Raw genomic sequence first — 23,568 nt, forward strand, 5'->3', positions numbered from 1 at the left:
CGCAAGCCGCCGTAAGTAGCGCTCGGGCGCCAGTCTTCTTGCAGCAGGCGTGTGGCCGGCTGCTTGTTGCAGTGCGCGGTGCGAACTAACACACACGAGTTCGCGGTCATAGGCTCGAACGAACATCGAAATCGACGGTCAGTGCGGTGACCATGATGATGGACAACGGGGTGATAACAAATAATTATGAGTACGGGGACGGGTACATGGAACAAGAGGAAGAATGGGAACGCGAGGGTCTCCTAGACCCGGCTTGGGAGAAACAACAAAAAAAGGTCAGTTTATAATGACAAATTGACACCGGTTACGACAAACTAATATCAAATACTGATCATAATATTTCGCGCACAATTTATCTTATCACATTTACGACTATTTTCATGGTGTTTGTGTTTATATTTGTTGAGATAAATAATGTCACATACCCCCATGATTATTTATCACTAGTACATATGCATAATTTAATAACCGGCCGCTTTACTGATAGTATATTAAAATCGAATTATAAATCTATTTTTAGTTTGCACCTGCTTTTAGAATATTAATGGGCAAGATGATACTTGGTTTGATTGACACAATATTGAATAAAAAAAACGATTTCAGCAAATAATTCTACGCTTTAATAGAATTATTAAAAAAACTTATCTTACTTTTAAAACAAATTTTCTGATGTACCTTAACTCAACTTCGGGCGTGCATAACGATTGATTACTCATAAGCTATTTATTTTAAGTAATAATCACCGAAAAATCGGAAAACTCAAATTAAATTTTATAGTTTCCCGCCGCAAGTTGAAAGTAGATCGCGGCCGTGGACACTATTAAAAGATTTCTTGAAGCTTTTGGTGCGAGGGAGACGGGTGCACATCGCATCCCACGGGCGGGAGCGGGCCGGAGCGAGAGGAATCGAATTTCCGTTAGTCATGTCCTAAAATGGGTCCGACGCAGGCGCCGCTGAAAGCGCGGGCGTCTGCTTTTACGTCACCATTAAACCCGTGTTTCAGGGAAACTATGGCCTCTTGTGTCTACATGAAAATGCATCATTAAGGTGCTATTTACGTAGAGAAGTGCAGGTCTATGACGAATACTCTGACGCATCCTGTGAGCTCAACACGGGTGGAATGTCATTAACAAGTTGCGAAAGCACTCTGCGGGCTAGGTTATTTAAAATATAATAGAACCAAAATAAAATTGTTTATGGTATGATATACCATATATATATATAAACACCAGTCATAAAAACTAAAGTAACAAGAAATAAATAAATTATATTATTGCTTGTCATAATACAAATGTAATTAAATATTTTCTTAATATCGTTTTTGCGATCAAATTTATTCTTAAACAATAATTAAAGACTTCAATTAATTATATGGCTAACAATTATATAACTTGAAAGTTAAAATAAAAAAAAAATCAACAATGATAATACTTCTTTCCGATCTGTTTAATTTATTAGTTGTCATTTAATTTTAAGTGGACGAAATTTATTTCTCAATGTTAATAAAATATGTAAGGCAAACTCTTTTGTAATGAGTAAAATGTACGTAAAATTTATGCAACGAATTCAAGTCCCAAAACGTTACTAAAGAATCCGTCGTTTTCACCAAAACATTCCAAGGTTGTTTTTTACGAAAGACGGTAAATGTTACACGTATATGCGTAAGGATAACGACCGGTATACAAAAGCTGCAGGATACAAATGCAATATAAACAAAGAGCCTGCGACAGTCAGACTCAGTGCATTGGCCGTACGTGGCTGACGGGTCAATGTCGCGGCCAAACAACTTGAGATGCGTCTACGGAGAAGTCATCCGACCAGTCACATGCCCACCGCACACTGGAAGCGGTCTTCCGCAAAGAGGTTACTAGAACAATGTTTTCCTTATTGAACACCAGAAAAGGAAATCATGACGCTTGTTAAATTCGTCAATTATGAGTCATTAATTTTGCAAAATATACCGGTTAGAAATGGAGGTTCGTGGTTTTAAAAGTAGACCAAAGTAATAATTAACTTCCCAGAAAATTTATATTATTCTTTAATTAAATTAAAATTACAAATTGCTGAATATGACTCTAATTGTAAATGTCAAAATATAAAACCTATTTAATCTACGAGGCTCGTCTAACAATATAGTAACAAGCCTGAATCCAATTCTAAGCAAAGGTAAAAAAGACAAATAGAAAGCTTTTGGAGCTTTTTAGAGCTATGAAAATAGGAATATTATATATTACATTTATAAAGAAGCCTAAATGTTTTATAAATGATTAGTTAATGATATGATTAATTTAACATTTAAGACGTCACGTCGTGTATTTCTGAATAGCTAAAACACTCATTTTGTTGCGCTAGAAAACATCCGTGAAAGTGATAAAGATCTCCAAAAGTAGACATTTTAATAGTTTATGTCCTCTCGCCATAAAAATATTCAAAATTGAGTTATCAATCACAATGCATAAATTTTCTAATGCCACTAACGAAGAGCAAGTCAGGTTCAACTTTAAATTTAGCATTTATTGTATTGTATTGTAAGATTTATTATTTAAAATCATAATTTTGATCTAAGTTTTAGTTGCTAAACCTAAAAAATATCCTACCACGTTTAATATTTGTAAATTACGAGTAATATAAACACAAAATCCATACTCGACATATTCTTAAGCCATTAAAAATATAAAATACTCTTGTTGGTAGCAATATTATATGTATGGCATAATATATAAATTTTTGAAACGGACCAACAACAATATTTGCAATATTGAAACTTTTCCGTATATAAATAGTAATACCAATTCGATCGACACAAAAGTCGGTCATATGTTCGACTCTAGAACATTTTTTTTTCAAACAAAATCACTTTTACAAAAATATGTATTTGTGGAAATAGCGACCTACAAATATATGTAAAAGTCATATCCCAATTTAAATTCATGACACGTGGTAAATTTTATCTCAATAGAATCTAATTTGAATTAAAATCAAAACAGTTTTTGTTACGACTAAATCCATAAGTTATCATCTTATCACCTTGGCATACCTTTCGCATAATTCTCCTGAATTCGAGGTCGTTGACTGCCGATAAGCTTTACATACCAAACGAAAAGATTTTATCGTTGCAACAAAAATTTATTACTCGTACAATAGCTTACGAGTGCATTCATATTACAATTGCATTTGGTTTTTACAGCATTTGGTGTCAAATGCAAATGAAAGGAAAGGAGATAAACTCTTTTATTTTATTTTGATTGGAGGATTTGGTAAAGCTTCAGCTGTGACCTGACAGTTTGTGGACGCATCGTTTACACTGGTCTGTTACGTAACTCTTGACAGCTATTTTTTCCTTGTCGTCGTTAGCTGGATGTTGGCACACGTTCAAGAAACATTCGAATCAGTGTCTTGCAATTTTCACTCTTCTATAATAAACTACAATGTAAAACATGACCTTAAATTAAAGAATATATATATATATCGTATTAAAAATAATTCAGTTTTATATCGATTTAATTTACATGCCTATTTGTCCCAATTAGTTGTATGGAAAATGCTAAAGCGTATTTCATAAATCCTCCAAAATTTTTGACGTTTGTTCGACCTTGTCCTGGCTAATTATTTAAAGCTAGCTCTGTATTTTAGTATAAATATATATATTGCTCTAGAATTCTTATTTTACTTTAAATATCGCATAACGTTTTAACGTTATAAAAATATAAGAAACATCACTGATAAACTAAAGTTTTGTATAAAATTAACCGATACTAATATAACCAATTTCAGATTGTAATGGAATCTATACAATTAAACGAATGTCTGTAATTATAAAAACAGTATTGTATGTTACATAACGTAATAATAACACTAAATTGGGATTAGAAATAGCATAAAAAAGGATGTTTTAGAGAGTTAATTCACAACTGATACTCTAAGCAGCTAAACCACATCCTGGGTGTCACATGTTTACCCAAGTATCTATGACAGTTCCTGCCCACACTTAACCACTTAGCATTGTTAACAGAACAGGTTAGACTCGCAAAGAACAAATATCAATCGTCCTTTGTACTTGCACAATGTTATCCGCTTATCGTAGTCTATTTAGAATCAGGACGGATACAAGTTTTGCGTCAAAATGAAATATTATGATTTCGTCTATCACAAAAATATATATCACTTCCGACATTATTTTCTATTACGGACTACTGTTGGCATATCACTAATATGCAAATAATATTCGTATACAATCTACTTGCTACAGTAATTATAAATATATTTAATTTTTAAAATTTAATCTTACATTGTAGTACATTACATTTTACAAGCTTTCGTTCACTTCACCGGTGCGGGTCAAATCTCGCAACTGAATTTTAAATAAGTTCCAACGATTGAGTCTAAATTTTACATACGCTTTTGACAATAAAATTTAATATATAGTTTTTTGTGTTTTAAAAACGTGTTTTTTATACTTTCCCATTCGATACTAAAATAAACCTAAAAGCCATATGGTTCATAAAATGTTAAATCTTAGTGACCCATTTAACCCGTCTGACTGTAATATTCGTCATTTTATTACATGCTTCTTCAATTTATAAATTTCAAAACTAAGAAATAAAAATCTTTAACTTTACCTCAACATTCTTAATTGCAAAAAATTAAAAATATCATTTCGAAATATTTATGTTTTAAAAATAAAGTCGGTTAAGATTGTAAAAACGAAAGTTGTTAACGATTTATCGTCTTAAAGCCTCATCGTATTATCTATATGTACCTACCAATTACTAAAATAGCAAGTCTCATTGATAAATATTCTTTTTGGGAATGCCCCATCATGTAGATACCTTATTGCTGCGTGAAATACGCGAAATTCAAGTGACATTCTACCATTACACTTAAAAATCATTAATTCTCTGGCGACTCTCCGAATGATGCTGTGCTGTTGACCTTGAACATTGAACTCGAAATAGCGATCGTTGAAATGTATATACATTAACCTAATACAAGAGAAAACTTTCTAAGTAGGAGCTACCAATGTTATCGTCAACACTTAAATTATGGGCTAACCTCATAAGTATACGTGCTGTATGTATAGTAAATAGTACGACATATACCAGTTAGGTATTCAACATTGTTATCAAGAACTTAATATTTAAAAAAGGTAATATGTACCTACTTACATTATGCGTTAATTTAAAAATGAAAATTACAATTAAGGTGCATTTAATGACAGTTAGTAATTAAACATATATAAATGCGTAAATGGAACCATTATAACGTTTTTAATAGTGAGTGTTAAAAACCACAAAGACACTTCAAGTAAATATATATACGTAGCTACAACCAAACCCACGTCACTAACGTAACCATTGAGACCGGTTTGTTACGGACAGTTCTAAGTATGTGGATACATTAAATTATAGACCCATCATCCAACTTAATTTTATACTTGGCTCAAACAATCAAGAACCCGAATATTTGCTTTGTATATTAATCAATAAAGCACTAATAGAATTAAATAAAAAACGAAATGTTATCTAAATCTATTCATCCATCTAATTTTAGTATTATCAGTTATTTCTTTTGTATGAGTAACGTGCTCAGCAACTTGAATACAAAGACTTGTGTACTTTGTAACCGTCATAATATATTTTAAGTATTAAAATTTACTTTATATAAACCCACGTACCAACGTGAACATTCATCTATTGTACGCACTCTGTCGCATTATTCTCCAGTTCTGTGGTGCATTTCAAAACATTCGAGATAGGCACTGGCCCGCCTACTCGCTACCCAGGTGCGTTGCATATCAACCTTCCTTATCATTACACAATTCTGTTGCTTCATTAACATACGTCTTTTTGAATAACAAAAACAGGATTAAAGGTTTTTTTTTTATAATTATTATCCTTTTACGTTTTCATAACAATTTAGCGTTTGCTATTTATGTAAACGGATCGCTTATACTCAAATTTGAACTAATAAATAGGTAGAGCTATTTCATTGATACCGTTATAGTTCATTGTTATTTATAAACTTTACGTTTTGTACTTTGTAACCGAAGAATCCTTTTGCAAATAGCGTTAATGGTCACAATTAAAATAATAATAATTAATTAATTTTGAAAAACCAATTTAACAGAGATATTAAGAAATAGAAACGTGACACAAAAATAACTAAATTCAAGTTGAAAAAATATGAAGTGACACACGTTCCATACGTAGTCGGGGTTCAGATGGAAAACTAACCGTTGCCAAAATTTATTTCTGTGCCCGTCCTCACACCTACGCAAATTGCTTACACTCACTTGCTTTTATAATTAGAAAATATTCTATACTATATTTGCAATGTACGCCGTCACATACAATGTCACCGTCCAGTACAATTTGATAATACGTTAGTCAGCGATGTTATAACACTGGCATCGTAACGTACCGTCTTTATCGCAAACTGCATTAAACAGCTTATTTATCGCTATCCTTATCACACTCGTATGTATCTCTGGCGATAATCTGCTCTGATAAAACCCAGCAGCCGTCGTAACGCGAGGGGAACTTTCAAATTATTATTTGTTCGAATCCCCTATTCGCGCCTGCGATTGACAATGCTATACGATAGTAATGAAAACCAGTTCAAAATGAATTCTGTTCTAACACATTATAGGAATGACATTAAGATTATTTAATAACAATGCCACGCTATCATTATTAATGTTGATAACTTTAAAAATATGTACTTGATTCAAATGTTTTTCATAGCGCTATTTATAATTTTTATCACTGATTTACTTTATCTATTTAAGTTGGAAATATTGATTATATATTCAATTGTTATCGCGTCATCGTAGAACAGGAGGAGTTATCTGGATTTATTCACACACGTTTAAAAAATTACGATTCGATATTTAAATATGCGTATTAAAGTTTTAAGCTGACTGTTACCGTTGATTTATCTCAAAATTATGACTGAAGACGATTGGGTCAAAGGACAAGGTAATTTGCTCCGAATTTGATAGATGTCATGTCGTCGTCGAAGCGGTGACGTCGCATTCCTGTCCTTTGTAGCCACTAGTTGCCGCTTTCGCTGTGCCAGAATATGTAATATTAACAACGCCTTCGGTATTATATATCACTTATTCATTCATTAAAGGAATGTGTCTATTGGTTAATACTTTTTCATATTTGTCCTCATATTTCTTCTTCGAATTTATTTCATAACAAACACCTGGTTTATTAAGTAGGTAAGGTATTTGTGCTTCGGCGAGTAAGCTTGTTTATAGTTTAATATAGAGAATTATACAGTAATATTGCAAATATAAATAAATTAATAATTCATAAAAAATAATGTTTGTGTGTTAAGAAGGATTAAATATTAAAATTAAATCAACACTTTCACTCGTAACTTCCAAGTGGACGTATCCATTTGACGTCTTGTCTTTATAACATTTTCTTCTGTGGTGGTCTTGGATACATTTCACTGGACTCTATAAGGTTGTAATGATGTTATTTTTACGATAAAGTGTTAGCGTAATACTGCGTTAAAATATGATCTTCATAAAATAGTTTTTTCGTTTTAAAGTTCTTATCCGTGAGCTACATCATGAGATACATTATTTTAAAGTAGAAATTAACTGTTGCTGACCGCTCTCTGTTCTAACACTCTTACCTCAATCTGACGCCTGGAGATAGTTCAGACGTGCTTTCCGAAGCACTGGAATGTAAACATAGCCACATCCAAGCCACTGAGAACTTCCAGAAACCCATTTTATATATGCCCGACCTGCGATTTGGTCCAATACATCGAATACGAGCCAGAATTAAATCAAGGAGGAAGATTTAAATTTTAAAAATAAACACTGGCACAGAAACAGGACAAACCAATTATTATCATTTAGGTCCTTAACGATCTGATGGCCAAATACAAGAATATACATATACTCAACAAAATAAAATGTCATTGTATTCTAAACATTTACCTAAATGCAATTCAAACACAGATTATTTGACGAAAGTCATTGCATTATGATGATATGATATGGTCAGAGCTGATTAGTCTGTTTACGAAAGCCGTTGTTATCATTATGAATTCTTTTATTACATTTATAATGTACACTTACATAAAGGATTAAGATTATGGATTCAAAAATGCTTAAGTAGATATACTCCAATACTTTATAGTCCATTCCAACCACAGACTGAGTAAAGACTAGAAGAATAAACAACTATTAATAATCCACTCTATGGTTTGATTTGTGAAAAAATGGCGACGAATAACGTTGCTATCGTAATTTACATATATATAATAAATAAAAATATATTTATCAAGAACTGTTATAGTGTTTAAAATAGCAGGGCTACAAATCATTTAAAATATCTAAATTTAAAGTTTTATTTTTTATATGTACCATTCCTCTATCTCATCGATTGGAAGAACCTATACAAATGTACATAGTTATTGGGAATTTCTCATAATCAATTTCTGAATCAATTTTCAACCATATTTCATTTTGGGAACTAAAATTATATGTCTTGCAAGGATTTGTACGGAACAATAGTGGCGTTTTAATTACCAAAGCCCTAATGTTATAAATGCGAAAGTTTCTTGATTTGTCCTTCTTTTAAGTAGCAACGGATCGACGTGTTTTCTTGGGTGAAATTCGTTTTTTGCTTGACTTACTTACGGTAGCAATTTTTACTCTGACTATCAATAAAAGTAAATCGTAATGCGTCAATATTGAATAAAGAAACTTTTAATTGTATTTTTTTATTTCAATAAAATACGAAAGCAGCAGCTGGTAACAAATATTGATAACAAAATTATTCTAGAGTATCCGTTTTTATATATAAAAGTTTTTTTGCAGATATTGCCTTTGTTGTTATTAAATAATAGACATTAGTTTAGTTAAGAAACCCCAATAGCGAAACGAAATACCGACCGACCGATGTGAAAGAGACCGTAGCTTTGGATCTGAACCCTTGGTCTATTGTCGTACCCACTCCTAACAAGCACCCACTCTTATTTAGATGCGAAAATAAGAACAATATTAATTCCTTGAAAGCAGGCATTGTTAATATTCATTTAAACAAAAATCTTTTTGTTCTGGAAACGCATCCTTGTTACTGACTGCACCGCAAATATTATGACTGTTCACAGGATGGGCCTTCCGGTGTTCCTTTATAATAATATCTTATACAATTAATTTTATTTAACACCACTCTTTGGTTTTCATTTGTATTAAAAAGTTTAAAAATACTGTCATTTGTCATATTTTAATTCAATAGATAGATATAATAAAATAAAGAGAATTTTGTATGATAATAATATATTAAGGTATAATAAAGATTGATTACTTAACAAGATTATTTAATGAATATAAAACAAATGTAAAAGAACTTAGGTCAAGCGCCGCATCCCAGGTATAAACCACATTATATTTCTTAGAAGTACGAAGCACCTAAACCTTGATCACACTGTTTTGACTACATAGAATTACGATGGTATAAAAATATTCGCCTTATATCAACAACGAGATATTCAAAATCTTCAAGTGTAGACATCGCTTAAAATGTCTGGTATTTCGCATCGCAAACTGTCCTCACAAACATATATTATATATACAATTATTACTTGCGTTAGTGTTTCAACATACCGAACCTTAACAATAGATCATTTGAATGTAAGTGGCGACCGTCCAAATGCAGACTTGAGTAGGCGTTCGGCTTTTTGGCGGGTAAGCCTGTTGTTTACTCTGCGTGTTTAATTTTTCACTAATTAGCAATACAAGAAACAATGCCGAATTGTAATCGATATTTATTCAGTTGTACGCGCGGCATTGCTAAATTTATACTTTAGAAAATCGAATAATGGTGTTTTCGGACGACAAATTCAAATGAACTGTCAAGTTTTAAGGCGTACTTTTAAACGATAATGAATGACGAAACCTCACCTTACATAGCTATCGCGTTAGTTACTTCGTGTAACGGACGATACTCTTTTGTTTTGTTTCAATGTCACGCTGTATTTGTACGTTGCAAGACACTTAACCATGCTGGGCGAAATTTCATCCATATTCGGCACCATATCTGTGACAATATGGCGAATTTAATGTCACGATGCAGAATTACTCAAAGCGTAGATTTTTTTATAAAACTTAAAAAATATTTTAATTCAAATTGAACGTTTCTTTATGTATCACCCACTCCATGTTTCTTCGGTGAACAGTTTCGCTTAGCCTATAAGTTTGATTTTAATTGAATGACCATTAAAATGTGATTTAAACACTATTAGGAACATATTCCCATTAAAACCATAATATTATATTTCTAATTAATTAATTTATGAAACCAGTCATAACCAGCGATCAATTATTACATAAGGCTTTAAATCTGAGGAAATCGCAGCAAGAAATGAACTATTTTATAGATTTAGTTAAAATATAAAAGAAACGTTTAATAAAAAAGATTGCTAATGATCATATTTCTGAAAGCTTTATTTAATACTGTCAAAGAGTTTTTGAACCATGAATCTATTTGAGTAGGTGAACCGCGACGACATACTAGACGATATAAATTATCATTGTTACCTTTCGACCGGAACATGCATTTGACCTCTCATCTCTAGAGTTAGGTATATTATGAAGACCACACTAATGGCAACATTTTGTTCTTAATTGGTGATAGGTCGTGTGCAAATCCTTCTGAACACCACCTCGAACTCATTAATTATTCTACAGACTAGCATTTAATTTCTCTTAAAGTGCCTCAATTTAAAGGATTTAGTTAATTATACACACAAAGGACACACATTTTTACTTTTCCAGTATTTATAGGCTGTCTGTGACTGTTTCCCATCAGATACCCACTTGTACAAAACAGTGTAAAACATAAAAATTAAATGTCAAACCAATTCCACAAATCCTTTTTCATTTCACATTTTTACCAGAACTTTCTGACGACTCAATCGCATTAGAAGAATGGGCGTGGTTTACTTTTAATTTCCGATAACATTTTATATAAAGAAATCTTACCAAAATATTTATTTTTGAAATACATTTTTCTATAACTTTCTCGCTTTACTTTTACAAACAATAATACGTTATATATCGTATTATGTAGCGAAAGTGAAATTAGATTGCTGAGTGAAATATATACGACACTGGGCTGGCTTTTCCCATTGACTTCACACGACTCACCTTACAATAATACGAAAACAATAGGCTTTAAAACATGGTCTAGTATCAAGTAAAGATATATGTAATGTATTAACACTTACTTAACGTGCCTTTGCTCATAAAATGTTTTTAAAAGACTATTATTTACGAATGTTAAAGATCACAACGACGCGATCATTATAATTATCATTATAATATAATGCATTGTACACATAATTCGTTTTTATATTTGAAGGAGGTACCTAATTATTTTGGGCTCGATTTGTCATTTTCAATTTCTACTCAGCTTTCGTAATATGCACGAATGTGGTAGAGTTTTAGAAACCGGATATAGAGAAAATGTTATTCAAATGTGGAATACACACTTGCACAAACTTTCCCTAAATTAATCACATATAGTTAATATAATGAATGATTTCAAGAAAGAGATTGTAATCAATCAGGTCATTCGGTTTTAAAGATTTTAACATTTGATTAAACGACGCTACAATGTTACATCAGTAATTATTTAAGGAAATATTTACCCGTATTCCATTTCTGTACGCTTGCGAAAGATTTGATCACCGACGAGATTATTTTTAGTTTGACAGCGAACTCGTTGGCGCGGAAGTAGGTTTATTAGTAGTATTTAAAAAAATGTGAGTAATCATTACTCAGAAATAAACGTAGAAGCGAAATATATTATACATGTTTCCTTCGCAAATGAATAATTTTCCTATAAATTAACAGCCTTCATAAATATAAGCTGTGGTAAGCTATTACTAGACTATAAACCTTTTGTCCGCACAATAGTCCAGCCGGTTATTATACTTTTGCATAACAATTAACAGTTTATTTCAAGCTAGTGTTATATGATTCTTCTGGAACTCACATTCCGGATGTTTCTTTTTAATAATAGCCTTCGTTTGATGAAAATATCCCAGACGGCGGATTTACGCACCCACACTAGAAATTATTACCATCTAGTTTAATATACATACATTATTCAGCTTTGTATCCGTGTGGTTTTTAGTTTTTAAATCAGATACGGTACCTATTTTTACTAACGAAGAAACCAGTATAGTTCATAAATAGAAACAAATTCTTTACAATGTACCTACGTAAGATATACCTATATTAACGATATCGATCTAAAAAGGGTTCAGAATCGAAGTCGAAAGCCAGTCATTCTCAAATTAGTTTATAAATTGTGTACTATAGAATCCACAATTTCAGCATCATCATATAAGTTTCCAATGGTAGAAATGTTAATATATTGATAGTGCACACGGCTCCGATACGATCATTCCGTATCTCTCAACAGCATTTATTGTAAAGATGAGTATGCTCTCCTAACAATGATTTTTTTAAATGATATGTTCGTCTTTTCAGGTATTAATACACCACACCAGACAATATCATTGGACACACACATACAGGACTATTAAACAATTAACCAGGTATTGCTCGTTAATAACAATTTATGAAAATACCTTATGCCTATTGTATATTTAATTTACGGGTAGTAAGCTAAATATATTTTTAATTAAACTTAATTTACAGATAGCTCATAACAGGTCCTAAATAATATTATAAATGCAAATTTAAGATCGTTTATTTGTTTGCCTGTTAGTTACTCAACTGATCATCATGATTTTTGCGCACATAAACTGTATCGGTGACGATGTGATGCATGATGATCCTTTAACACACGGTAACACGCCCCCCCCCCCTACACTCCTTATGTTTGTTTACTAACAAGTATGCCAGTTAACGGTATTTTTTATTGTTTATAAAATGATACCAAGTTGGCGTTGAACCAATACAGAACACCTTTGCAGGTGTGCCACTTGTCGATTAGCATTCAGAACGTAAACTGGGTCGCGGATTACTTATATACAATTGGCCACAATTTAATTAGATATCAATTGAACAAACACGGCTGAAAATGTTTACACTACGATCGTAATGTGTACACACGAGATATATGTCGACAAGTTTTAAAATATTGTTATCATTAAATAGTGATCCAACTCATAATCGCTTACCTTTTTAAACCATTTTAAACCAATTTACCATTTTAAATCGCACTTATATCATTTACTTCATCTTGGTTGAAAAAATAATTAGTAGTTTAGCTTTCTAGGGTTTATAAGTGTATCTTTATTTTATTTAAAATTTAAATATAAGTGTATATTGTTGGTCAATAGAAATTTTACTTTTTAACTCGAATAGTTGTGATAAAAAACAATTTATAGATAAATTTAAAATATCATTGCGAATTCAATCTGTCTTACCGTTAACTCAATCGCCCACTATAGTTATCAATCAATATAATCACCAAATGCTGTGTCATTGTATTTTTGATATTGCATTGTTTTAAATCAGTAGTTCCCAAACTTATTTTTCTCGTGGACCACCTATTGGCATGTGTCCGTAACCACAGTTTGAGAGAAACACTAAAATATGAACTAAATTTAACTAAGTTCATGTCTGAACAAGCATTAAGCATTGTCGGACGGATAGCGCTTGCAAGTCTGTACACGAAATTGTACGTAATATCGAATACGCAAGTTTGGACAAGTAACAGTCGCTTGCCTTATTAAAATATTATCTGCTTAGTTAGGTACTTAAAACAATGTATGTAGGCCCTTATAAAAACTCTGCTTACATTTTTGCTCTTTACTATCAAAAGAAGATAAATTTTCGTGGACCCCCATTAACATCTTATGGACAGCAAGTCTCAGCAAGTCCTGGGGGTCCATCTGGAACACTTTGGGAATCACTGTTTTAAATGATTCCAATACCAAAAATAAATGTCATTTTTAAATTTAGACTGTTAAAAGTCTTATTTGACTGTTTATTTAAATAAGTAAATCCTCCTCAAATCGTACATCCTTTAGGAGTATGTACGAGCTTGTATGTTATGTTATGTATCTTGTTAGTCATCTATCTAATTATAGTGACGTAAAGACTGTTGCTTTTTCCCTCAAATTATTTTGTAAACTTGTAAACATCTTTTTGGACATTATTATTATTATTTGGACTTATTATTATAACTAACGTAACCACTGTAAATGCAAAAGTGAGATTATTTATTAATCTAAATTCTTAAATACTCAACTGATGATTATTAAATTTTACATACCACTTGCCAGGTGTATAGAAAGTCATTGACTAACACGCGCCATATCGGCCCCCTCAAACGCGTGCAAAGCTACGGGAAACTAGTCATATAAATTAACAGAATATGGTAATAGGTGAACATTGTTTTCCGATATATGTCAAACATTCCTTAGTAAATAACTTAAGTGAAACCGAAACCGCTCATAATGATACAATAAGTTTATTAGCATTTACCTTTACGATTAATTTAGTCGTAAAAGTTGTAAGAACAATTTTTCAAGGTTAGTTTCGTAATTAAAATGAATATTAATTTCATATTATACTATTACTAATTGACGACCTCGGCTTCGCTCGAGTTTTAAGGGTTGGACGCCACGTGTTAGGTATAAAAAACTAGCCTATGGTCTTTTGAGTTCAAGCTTTCTTTAAACCAAATTTCATCAAATTCGGTTCAGTGGTTGGCTCGCGTAAGAGCAACAGACAGACAGAGTTAATTTCGCATTTATAATATTAGCATTTCGAACTATTAAAATGACACACTGATACGAAGACCTCAAACAAAATTCAGTTCCTATCGTGTATCAAATTTGATTAAAAAATTAACAACACGCTTTATATTATTGAGTAAATATAGATACATTTGTTAAACTAGTTTATGTTATCTGTTTTTAAACAATAAATAATGTTATATAGTTTTGAAAAAGCAACTGGCCGGATTTTAAAATGTATGCGCCACTAAATCTTTTTTTCTCTTAATAAATATTCATTGTGCATACCCGACCGATATCGACTTTCCGAAATCTCGTCACTTAAAACTGGATATTAATAGTTTGCAATTAATTGAGGCATCGAAATATGATTTTTTGTAGCTTTCTAAACATGTTATTCCTCGCACAGACACTTTCATCGATTATCCGTTCAACGCTGTTTCCCACAAGTACCTTAGCTACTATTGCCGTCTTATACATGAATCGTCAAATTATTATTCAACTATAATTATCATTAGTTTTTAACTAATCATTAAGAGTCAAACTATTAGCTATTATGTAATTCGTATGAGCAAAATGTTTGATAAATTAAATACAAAATTTATTGAATAAAGTTATTTATTGAATACGAACTTTGTAAGGCGTAGCTGGTTTTTAGTATATTAATAAACCACTAAAGAATCATTATTTATAACGACCTTAGACATTTAAATGATTAGAAATTTTAAATTTATTCGCTCACTGAATACCACTCCAACTATTCTAATTCTATAGTTGTACGATATGTACATACATATGTATTCATATATATCAAATCTACTTTACTCTGGAGTACCCTCGAGGGCTATTTCTTACGATTATGTCGATGTAATAAATATAATTTCTGCATAAATCAAAACTAAGATACATGGTTGTGTGTCTGAAATAAATAAAGGCCGTATATAATATCGAAGAGTGGTACAAGCCAAATATTTGACGCTTCAAATAATTCATTAACGTACGATTAGCGATTTTGCTGCGATCAGTAATATTATCGAGTTAATTTTAGCCATTAAGGTATCATATCAAGGTGAATAATACCATCAAGTATTATTCACGTATTTAATAATATATTATGGCATATATAAATATTGTTGTATATTGTAGTATTGATGTTCTCTGGAAATGACATACCTATTGTTTTTCATTATCCAATAACAATCGTTGTTATTAAAAGAATTCCTAGGCTAGCTCTCAACGACTATTGTATAACACATAACAAGCAAATATAACAATAGCCTTCCGATATATGTCGGACTGTCAGTCTCGCGGATGACATTCTGTATCGAACAGTTTCTCAGTTTAGAGCGTCGAAACGATGGTACAAATCTAAATACCACAACACCTGCACTTTATTTTAGTTCTACGCTGGCCGTGAGAGTCGCAAGGTGATGCGGGATTATTTTGAAATTCTAGGTCGAGTATGTTTTGTCTCAGGGACGTTTTCACCGAGCTCACCTAAATATTATATATTTCTACAGCAGTTTGACATTTTTAGTGTACCTTGGAGAGCATTATTTATTGCTTTGATTTTATCGCCTTTTAAACTTCAGTTAGTTTTAGTTTTTATTAAGATATTTTGATGATATATAACATCGAGATAAAGATAAAATATATTCGAACATGTCGAGGAAAATAAAACGGTGGTTTTTTTTAAATATATTATGAAGTAAAGATAGATAAATGATATTACTTCCACGAAAATATTTGAGGTATAGCTACGTTTGCGTTAACCAAATGCTATTAACTGAATAAACCAAATAAAACCTGTCGCGATATCATAAACGGCGCTCGTTCCAATCTTTCGACCTTACAAAACTTACGAAGATTTATGTTTATATCACGTAGACCTTTAAGGTATTATGCATGTAAAAATCGTCCCCGTTACCCTGATGACACGGGTAATATACAACATATTGTAGGTCATACTTAATGGCAGATATTATTAGCCCTCTGTCCTGTGCCAAGAGGCAAGTTTCAATGATGACTCATTAATATAATACGTTGTCAGAATGCAGTTCGATCACTTTTGACTTCATATTCCGTGATGTTCATTTTTTTGTATATATTTCACATTTTTTACATAAATTTAAATTGCATACATTTTGGCATTTATATGTCATTCGTATTTTTAATTCTTGATTTGTTTATATAATTAGTATTATATTTCATCAAAATTAGAATGGAATTTGTAAAACAGGTTAGGCGACTTGATTTGAAATTTGTATTAACAACAAATACTCGATGATGTCGAGAAAATATTCAATGTCAATTATTTACAAATTGACGTAATATCTATTGTAGCATTTTTTCAGTCAATCAATCTGTGTTAACGTGACTAGCGTGACGGTTGCTGACAATGAATGAAGGTTGACGATATATTAATTGTTTTGTAATTTAAATATTATTATTAGACATATTACTCTTAATCATAAATCTAATTAAAAAACTATGAAATCTCAAAGTTACAATATGAACCGTTTGATTAGGTAACACATTATTAACTATCCTGATCTGATCTAATTCAATATCTACGGACCTAGACAAGGTATTGATTCATAAATTCGTTTGTAAAAAGCACCCAAAATATATTGAGATAACATACCATAAGTACCTTTCGATGCGTCACGTGTTCGGGTTAACGAAATAAATACAAGAGAAATCGATTTGAATCGATTACATTTATTTAAAACCCGCAGAAATACTTAATGAGATTTTAAATATACATTTCCGAAAATTAACGTAAGTTGAAAATATTTTGAAACTGTTAAACGAGAAATGTCGATAATAATATCCAGACTAAGACCTTATCGCGGTCCCATATCCTTTGCCCTCATTCCCAAATTTCATATATTAAAAAAAATATATAATCTTCTTTACAATTTCAATTTTATAACTGTAGTTATTGTGTCATGTCCATGAACAGTGAGCCGGGTGATAAATCAATTGATTTTATTACTACTGGCTTCCGTGGTCGCACAGTCGTGTCGTTGTCGTTCCACGTGACTGAAAGAAAAGTCTAATTGTCAATGCCGATAGAACGTAAGCCATTTACTGAATGAACTCTATAGGAGCATTTATCAGCTGTGGCCTTGAGACCAATCATTTGCATTTCATAGGTGCGCCATTTACTAAGTCCAGTATGTGAACAAGATCACTATATGTAGCTATAGCTAGGACTAGTATTGCAGCTAGACTCTATAAAGTTTCACCTGCTTTTAGTTGCAGCTGCAAATTTCTTTATTGCTGCATTTTTCAACTTCTTTGCATTCATAAATTATCTCATTTATGACGTTCATTCTTCACGTGGCTTGCTTGTTTGTAATTTATAATTTTATTTTAGACACAAATATGTCACGGGATATATTAATTTTATTGTACTTCATGTCTTTTTTTAAAAAATCTACTATATATAATCTACTATATAAATAAACAAAGACAAATGTCTTCTCCTCTGTCATGCGATTTTGATTTTTTTTTGTATTTCTTTTACTGTTATTATGAGCTTTAGTGTAATCAATAAAAAATGGAAAGTAAAAAAAAGGTCCAATTATGAACACTACGAAGTAAAGAATATCTATATATATTATAAAAGCTAATTTGGTGATTCAAATTTAGAAACTATCTTGACCATCCGATGTTTGACATTTGCAACAATGGTATTACCAACGTACCTATCAATATAGCTCATTTGCGAGCTATTTTCAATATTGCAACTTTCATTGTTGCCCAATGCAACAACCTAACGAGGCCAAATGCGTGATTGCTGCATTAGTTTTGTTTGGAAAGGTTTAATCTTTGTTCTGGCTATGAGGATATAAAAATAATTAATAGTTTCCTTTCTATTCATAGCTTTTTATTCAAATGGAATTTATTACAGATTTTTTTTGACAGTATCGATTATATATATCTATATAAATTAATGTCGGAATTTAATGCTATTTAAGATTAATAGACTTCAAAACCGTTTTACTGATCAGTGAGAAAGTGGTCATATACATACATTATAGGTCGCGTTACATACATACACACATCTTTATGTGTGTGTATACACACATACACACGGGTAAGATTACTTCTGGTAGGTTTTGCTAGTTTAATATATGTATGAGCAAATATAGAAAGCCAAATTATTATACAACATATTTTATCACATATATAAGACAATATATTTTATCTTATAGTTAACGCTTACTAACAATTGTAATAGTTCTGAAAGTAAATTTACATTACAAAAATATTTATAAAATCTATAATAAAATCCTGAACTAAATAAACACATACTCTGTTATCAGTCTGGACTGAAAATTGATACTTATTAGTACATTCTGGATACAATTGTTTGTTTTCCTTCAATACGAGGCAAATAATGAATATATTATAATGTCTTAAGTAAGTTTGTTCTATATACGATTTTCAAAATAATAATAACCATAGAATTATAAACTATGATACAATACACATACATCTGTATGGTAAGGTCACCATTCTACCGCTTAACAATACAAAGTATTGTTGTGTTCCAATTTGGAGGGTGAGTGAGGCATTACAATTCGAGGGACAACATTTTAGTACCCGCGGTTTGTAGCGCCTTGATGTAATAAATGGTTTATACCTCTCACTAGTGTCTATTCGTCAAGAATCTACCATCAGGTAGATACCATTTAGCTACCAAACAAATACAATGAAAGATATAACAAAAAAAAACTTATACTTTCACATATTTAATTTAACATTTAATTATTCGCATACTGTAATAAGTAATGACATAAATATTTATTAATATCCCATTAATAACAAATCTATTAATTTGATTTTTCTGAGCACTTAATTATCATAAACCTGTTTATTTTGAGGTCCAAGAAGTTCGATTCCAGTATTCGAAAAGATCATTATTGATATAAATAAGTAAATAATTGAAAAAAAACAACAAATTTTGCATTTCTATACATCCGTAATTTAATCACGCATTGGTATTGCTTCGTATATACATAGATTACATTTTAATCAAATATCTGAATAAGGGTTTCTGATTTGTTGAAATTAAGTTTAAAATATACGAAATGGTGTATTTCAGGGTAAAAATTATTCGTGATATGCGTGTAATCGGGAATGTAAACCTATCGCATCAGACACGTTCTAACGTATTCCTAACTAATATTATAAATTCAAAAGAAGTTTGCTTATTTCTTACATTTGTTTATATATTACAATACAAGCTTATACTTGTAAATAAAACGTGTAATAAAACTACGTACAAAAAAAGTTAACTGTATAACTCTAACACTGTTTAAAATCTTATTGTTAATAGCTAAACGAACATTACACAGAAACGTGACCTAACTAACCTTGTATATTATTAAAAATAAACGTAAACATAACAGGTATTGTTAGCATTATTTTATAAAAAAAAAAAGTTATTTATTACCGCTTTCGTATCTACATGACTGAATTGTTTATGAATAAAGTCTTTGTTTAATAATATTCTGTGGATTAATGAAGTTTTTTATTTAACAATAAGTTAAATGGAATCATATTTGTTTGTAACTATAAAACAGAGAAGGAAAAATACATAAATGATGTTAAATAATTTTACCATAAATATTTGTAATTGATAATTTAATCATAAAAATTGTGACTCATTATTTTTGTGACTGACTAACGTACGCTCACGACAACAATAAAATTATTAATTTAAACAAAGCATTACCAATACAACTGAGTTAAAATACTATTCTGTAAGAGCTCACTTCGTATCTCACACTTGTGAATTATTGAAAACCGACTTACGGTGAAATGCTATTTTTATTTGTGTATTGCATATCACTTAAAAAGTTTATTTATTATTTCAATTAGATAATTAAATCATGTTTCAACAGAACATACATAATAAGGTAATTGAGAAGTACATTGTCGGTTCTTCTCGGTTGAATCTTTATTACGAGTCAGAAATAGCTTTAAATGAAATTGAATCAAGATTTTAGTGAAAGGACAATTATTGAATGAAGTATATTTAGATTTTGTTATTCCATAAAAATAACGTCCATTCATATGGATTGATGTTAAATCCATATCGATTAATTTATTAAAACGAATTTAAAATGAAATCGGCCATTCAATAAGCTACAAACAACAGATAGTATTACAAAAGTAAGTGTAAGCACTAATAGTCATTCGCGAATTTCGATGTCAGAGGGTCCGACCCTCGGCTGTCTCCCCCGTAGCTGCAGTATTGATTAACAGCACTTGGGGCTGCAATTTAATGGGATTCCTAATATTTTACATTCAACTAAGCAAAGGTTATTTGGTAACATTATACAAACGAATCAAATGTCACGAAGTTGCAAGACCTAAAATACTTTCACGAGGATCAATTTGTTATAAATCCGCCGAGTAACGTTTGTTTGGAGGTAAAATTTGTTTGTTTGCATGTAGGGGTAATCTCCGTCACTAAAGATCCAATTCTCTAAATATTTTCACTCGTAGAAAGCTACATTATTCCTGAGTGCTACAGGGTATAAATTAAATTATATTGATATCGTGTATATTAGCAAAGCAATTACAATTTTTGTCGAAAATCAATACCTCTTAAAACATAATATATCTAGAGGATATCACTGATTTTAAAAGTTCAACTAAGAAATCGTTTGCTGCGAAATGGTTGTAGAATTAGCTGGGACCATAAAATTTTGAACTTTCCTAATAAAAAAATGGGAAACCAGGTGCGTCGCAAGTTTACAACAAAGATATTTAAGATCTATACAATAATCATAATGCTTAAAACTATTACACGTATATTTTTCTAAAAGATTTAAAGATATACATTTGTTTTTAGAATAGAACTAGTTTCACAGACTGAAATACTCGCAGACTTACCTTGAAGTAGTAAATTTATATGTAGGTACATCGGCTGTGCTTCGCGCTTTAACATGCATTATTGTTTAACACAGCTTGTTATATTGGTTTAAGTTTATGGTTATTGCTTTGCTCCTTAAGGACGGACCGTGCAGTTATATAGCCTATATGTATTCCTCAATAAATTGTATATCTAACGCGAAAATAATTATTTAATTCAGCCTCATATTTGCGATTTATAAACTTTCCAATTTGACAGTATATAATTGATTAAAACAAAATTACACACAGGTATTGAATTGTTATGTAATATAAAATGACACAACACAAGTAAATAATAAATTTCTGCAGTTTACACTTATCACAAAAAGTTTTACCTGGATATTAAAATGTAATAAAAATCTCTGCCTCTTTCCAGACCTTCACAGCATGGTGCAACAGTCACCTGAGGAAGGCCGGCACTGGCATCGAAAACATCGAAGATGACTTCCGCAATGGACTTAAGTTGATGTTACTGCTCGAAGTCATCTCGGGTGAAACCCTACCCAAGCCCGACCGCGGCAAGATGCGTTTCCACAAGATCGCAAATGTCAACAAGGCGCTCGATTTCATTGCATCCAAAGGTTCAAGACTCATTAATATTTATTTGAACTGTCACCTGATGGTATTGCTTCGTTTGTCTTTGCGAGAGCGTCTGGATAGGGACCACCCGCACATAATATAATTTTATCTATCGCCAACTGTAATATTTTCGATATGAAGAATTATTTTTAGAGATACTCGTGGTGTATAATTACGGAACAAGGAACATAACATATTCGATTCCTTCGTAAGTAGCACAGTGGCGGTAAAAAAGGTGGCTCACACTTCACATTAATGTCTAAGGATGACATTGTCCATTTACCATCAGGTGGCATAACTGCCCGACTACCTTCGAGTGACGTACTATTGTGTCATAGGAAATTATTTTCATAGTTTATAAAATAGTTTTCGCAACTATCGCCACAGCAACTCGACCAGAGATTGGCATAATACTTCACCTATTTTTATCTGCACTAGAGTGCAGCAGTGCATACTCACCTGTTTAAGAAGCCTTATAAAATGTTATCGTTGAATTATGTAAATTACATTTACAAGGTAGAAAGTTTAAAGTAATAAAATATTACTTTCGAAACAATACTACAATAAAACAATAATATAATAGCATTAACTGACATTCAATTTTATTAACGAAATCTAGAAAGTGCTAGAAAACAGCTTCTAAATAGTTAATTCGCTTCTTCATTAACTCTCTAGTCATAGAATTTAAATTACATTTAGCAAGCCAAACTAATGGAAGTTTATTCTTAGAAACATTAGGGTCAAGGCACCTGTCTTCAGCTCACTTCGTCTTGTTGTAATTATTGATACTATTAAGATGAATATTTATGTTACTTCTTGGCATCTCGAAGAAATATTTAATTCTATAATGAAATTATGCCTTGAGGTCTTATTATTCAATTTAAATTACAATGAAGCTCGAGTAGTAGTAGTATAGTAAATTAGTATATTCGTTTATTTATTATTTTATCCTACTAATACTATAAATGCGATAATTTGTACGTTAAGATGTATGATTTGGGAAAAAATTGGAGTATAGACAGATTATAGTGATAGACTAACCACCTTTAGCCCATCACATGCGGGTGGAGGTAACTTTAATGTGCAACGGATTCGACAACATTTCTTGATCCTGTTATCGAATAATGCATTGCTAATGCATCCATAATCTAAGTTAATGTGAATTCGCTTATAATTTAATATACCGATAAAAAAGGTAAAGGTTAAGGTTAACGACTACTAAAATTTAAATCTTTTTGTAGATTTTCACATATTGTAATTTGTAAAATGTAATTTATTTAAAAAAGAATTAAACTTTGTTATTTT

The 23,568-nt window shown here is 31.2% G+C and overlaps 1 protein-coding gene across 3 annotated transcripts in view; it reads left to right on the forward strand.

Moving 5' to 3' along the window:
* LOC113399067 (alpha-actinin, sarcomeric) overlaps nucleotides 1-23,568 on the forward strand; it is a 34,548-nt gene continuing 10,980 nt past the window's right edge. For all 3 annotated transcript variants that reach the window (XM_026638098.2, XM_026638096.2, XM_026638097.2), the window contains exons 1-2: nucleotides 1-275; nucleotides 22,061-22,265. In XM_026638098.2, coding sequence (XP_026493883.1) covers nucleotides 153-275; nucleotides 22,061-22,265 — 328 coding nt within the window. In that variant the 5' untranslated portion in view covers nucleotides 1-152. The remainder of the gene's footprint in view (nucleotides 276-22,060; nucleotides 22,266-23,568) is intronic.

The sequence above is a fragment of the Vanessa tameamea genome, chromosome 15 (genome assembly GCF_037043105.1).
Source record: "Vanessa tameamea isolate UH-Manoa-2023 chromosome 15, ilVanTame1 primary haplotype, whole genome shotgun sequence".
Taxonomy (NCBI): domain Eukaryota; kingdom Metazoa; phylum Arthropoda; class Insecta; order Lepidoptera; family Nymphalidae; genus Vanessa; species Vanessa tameamea.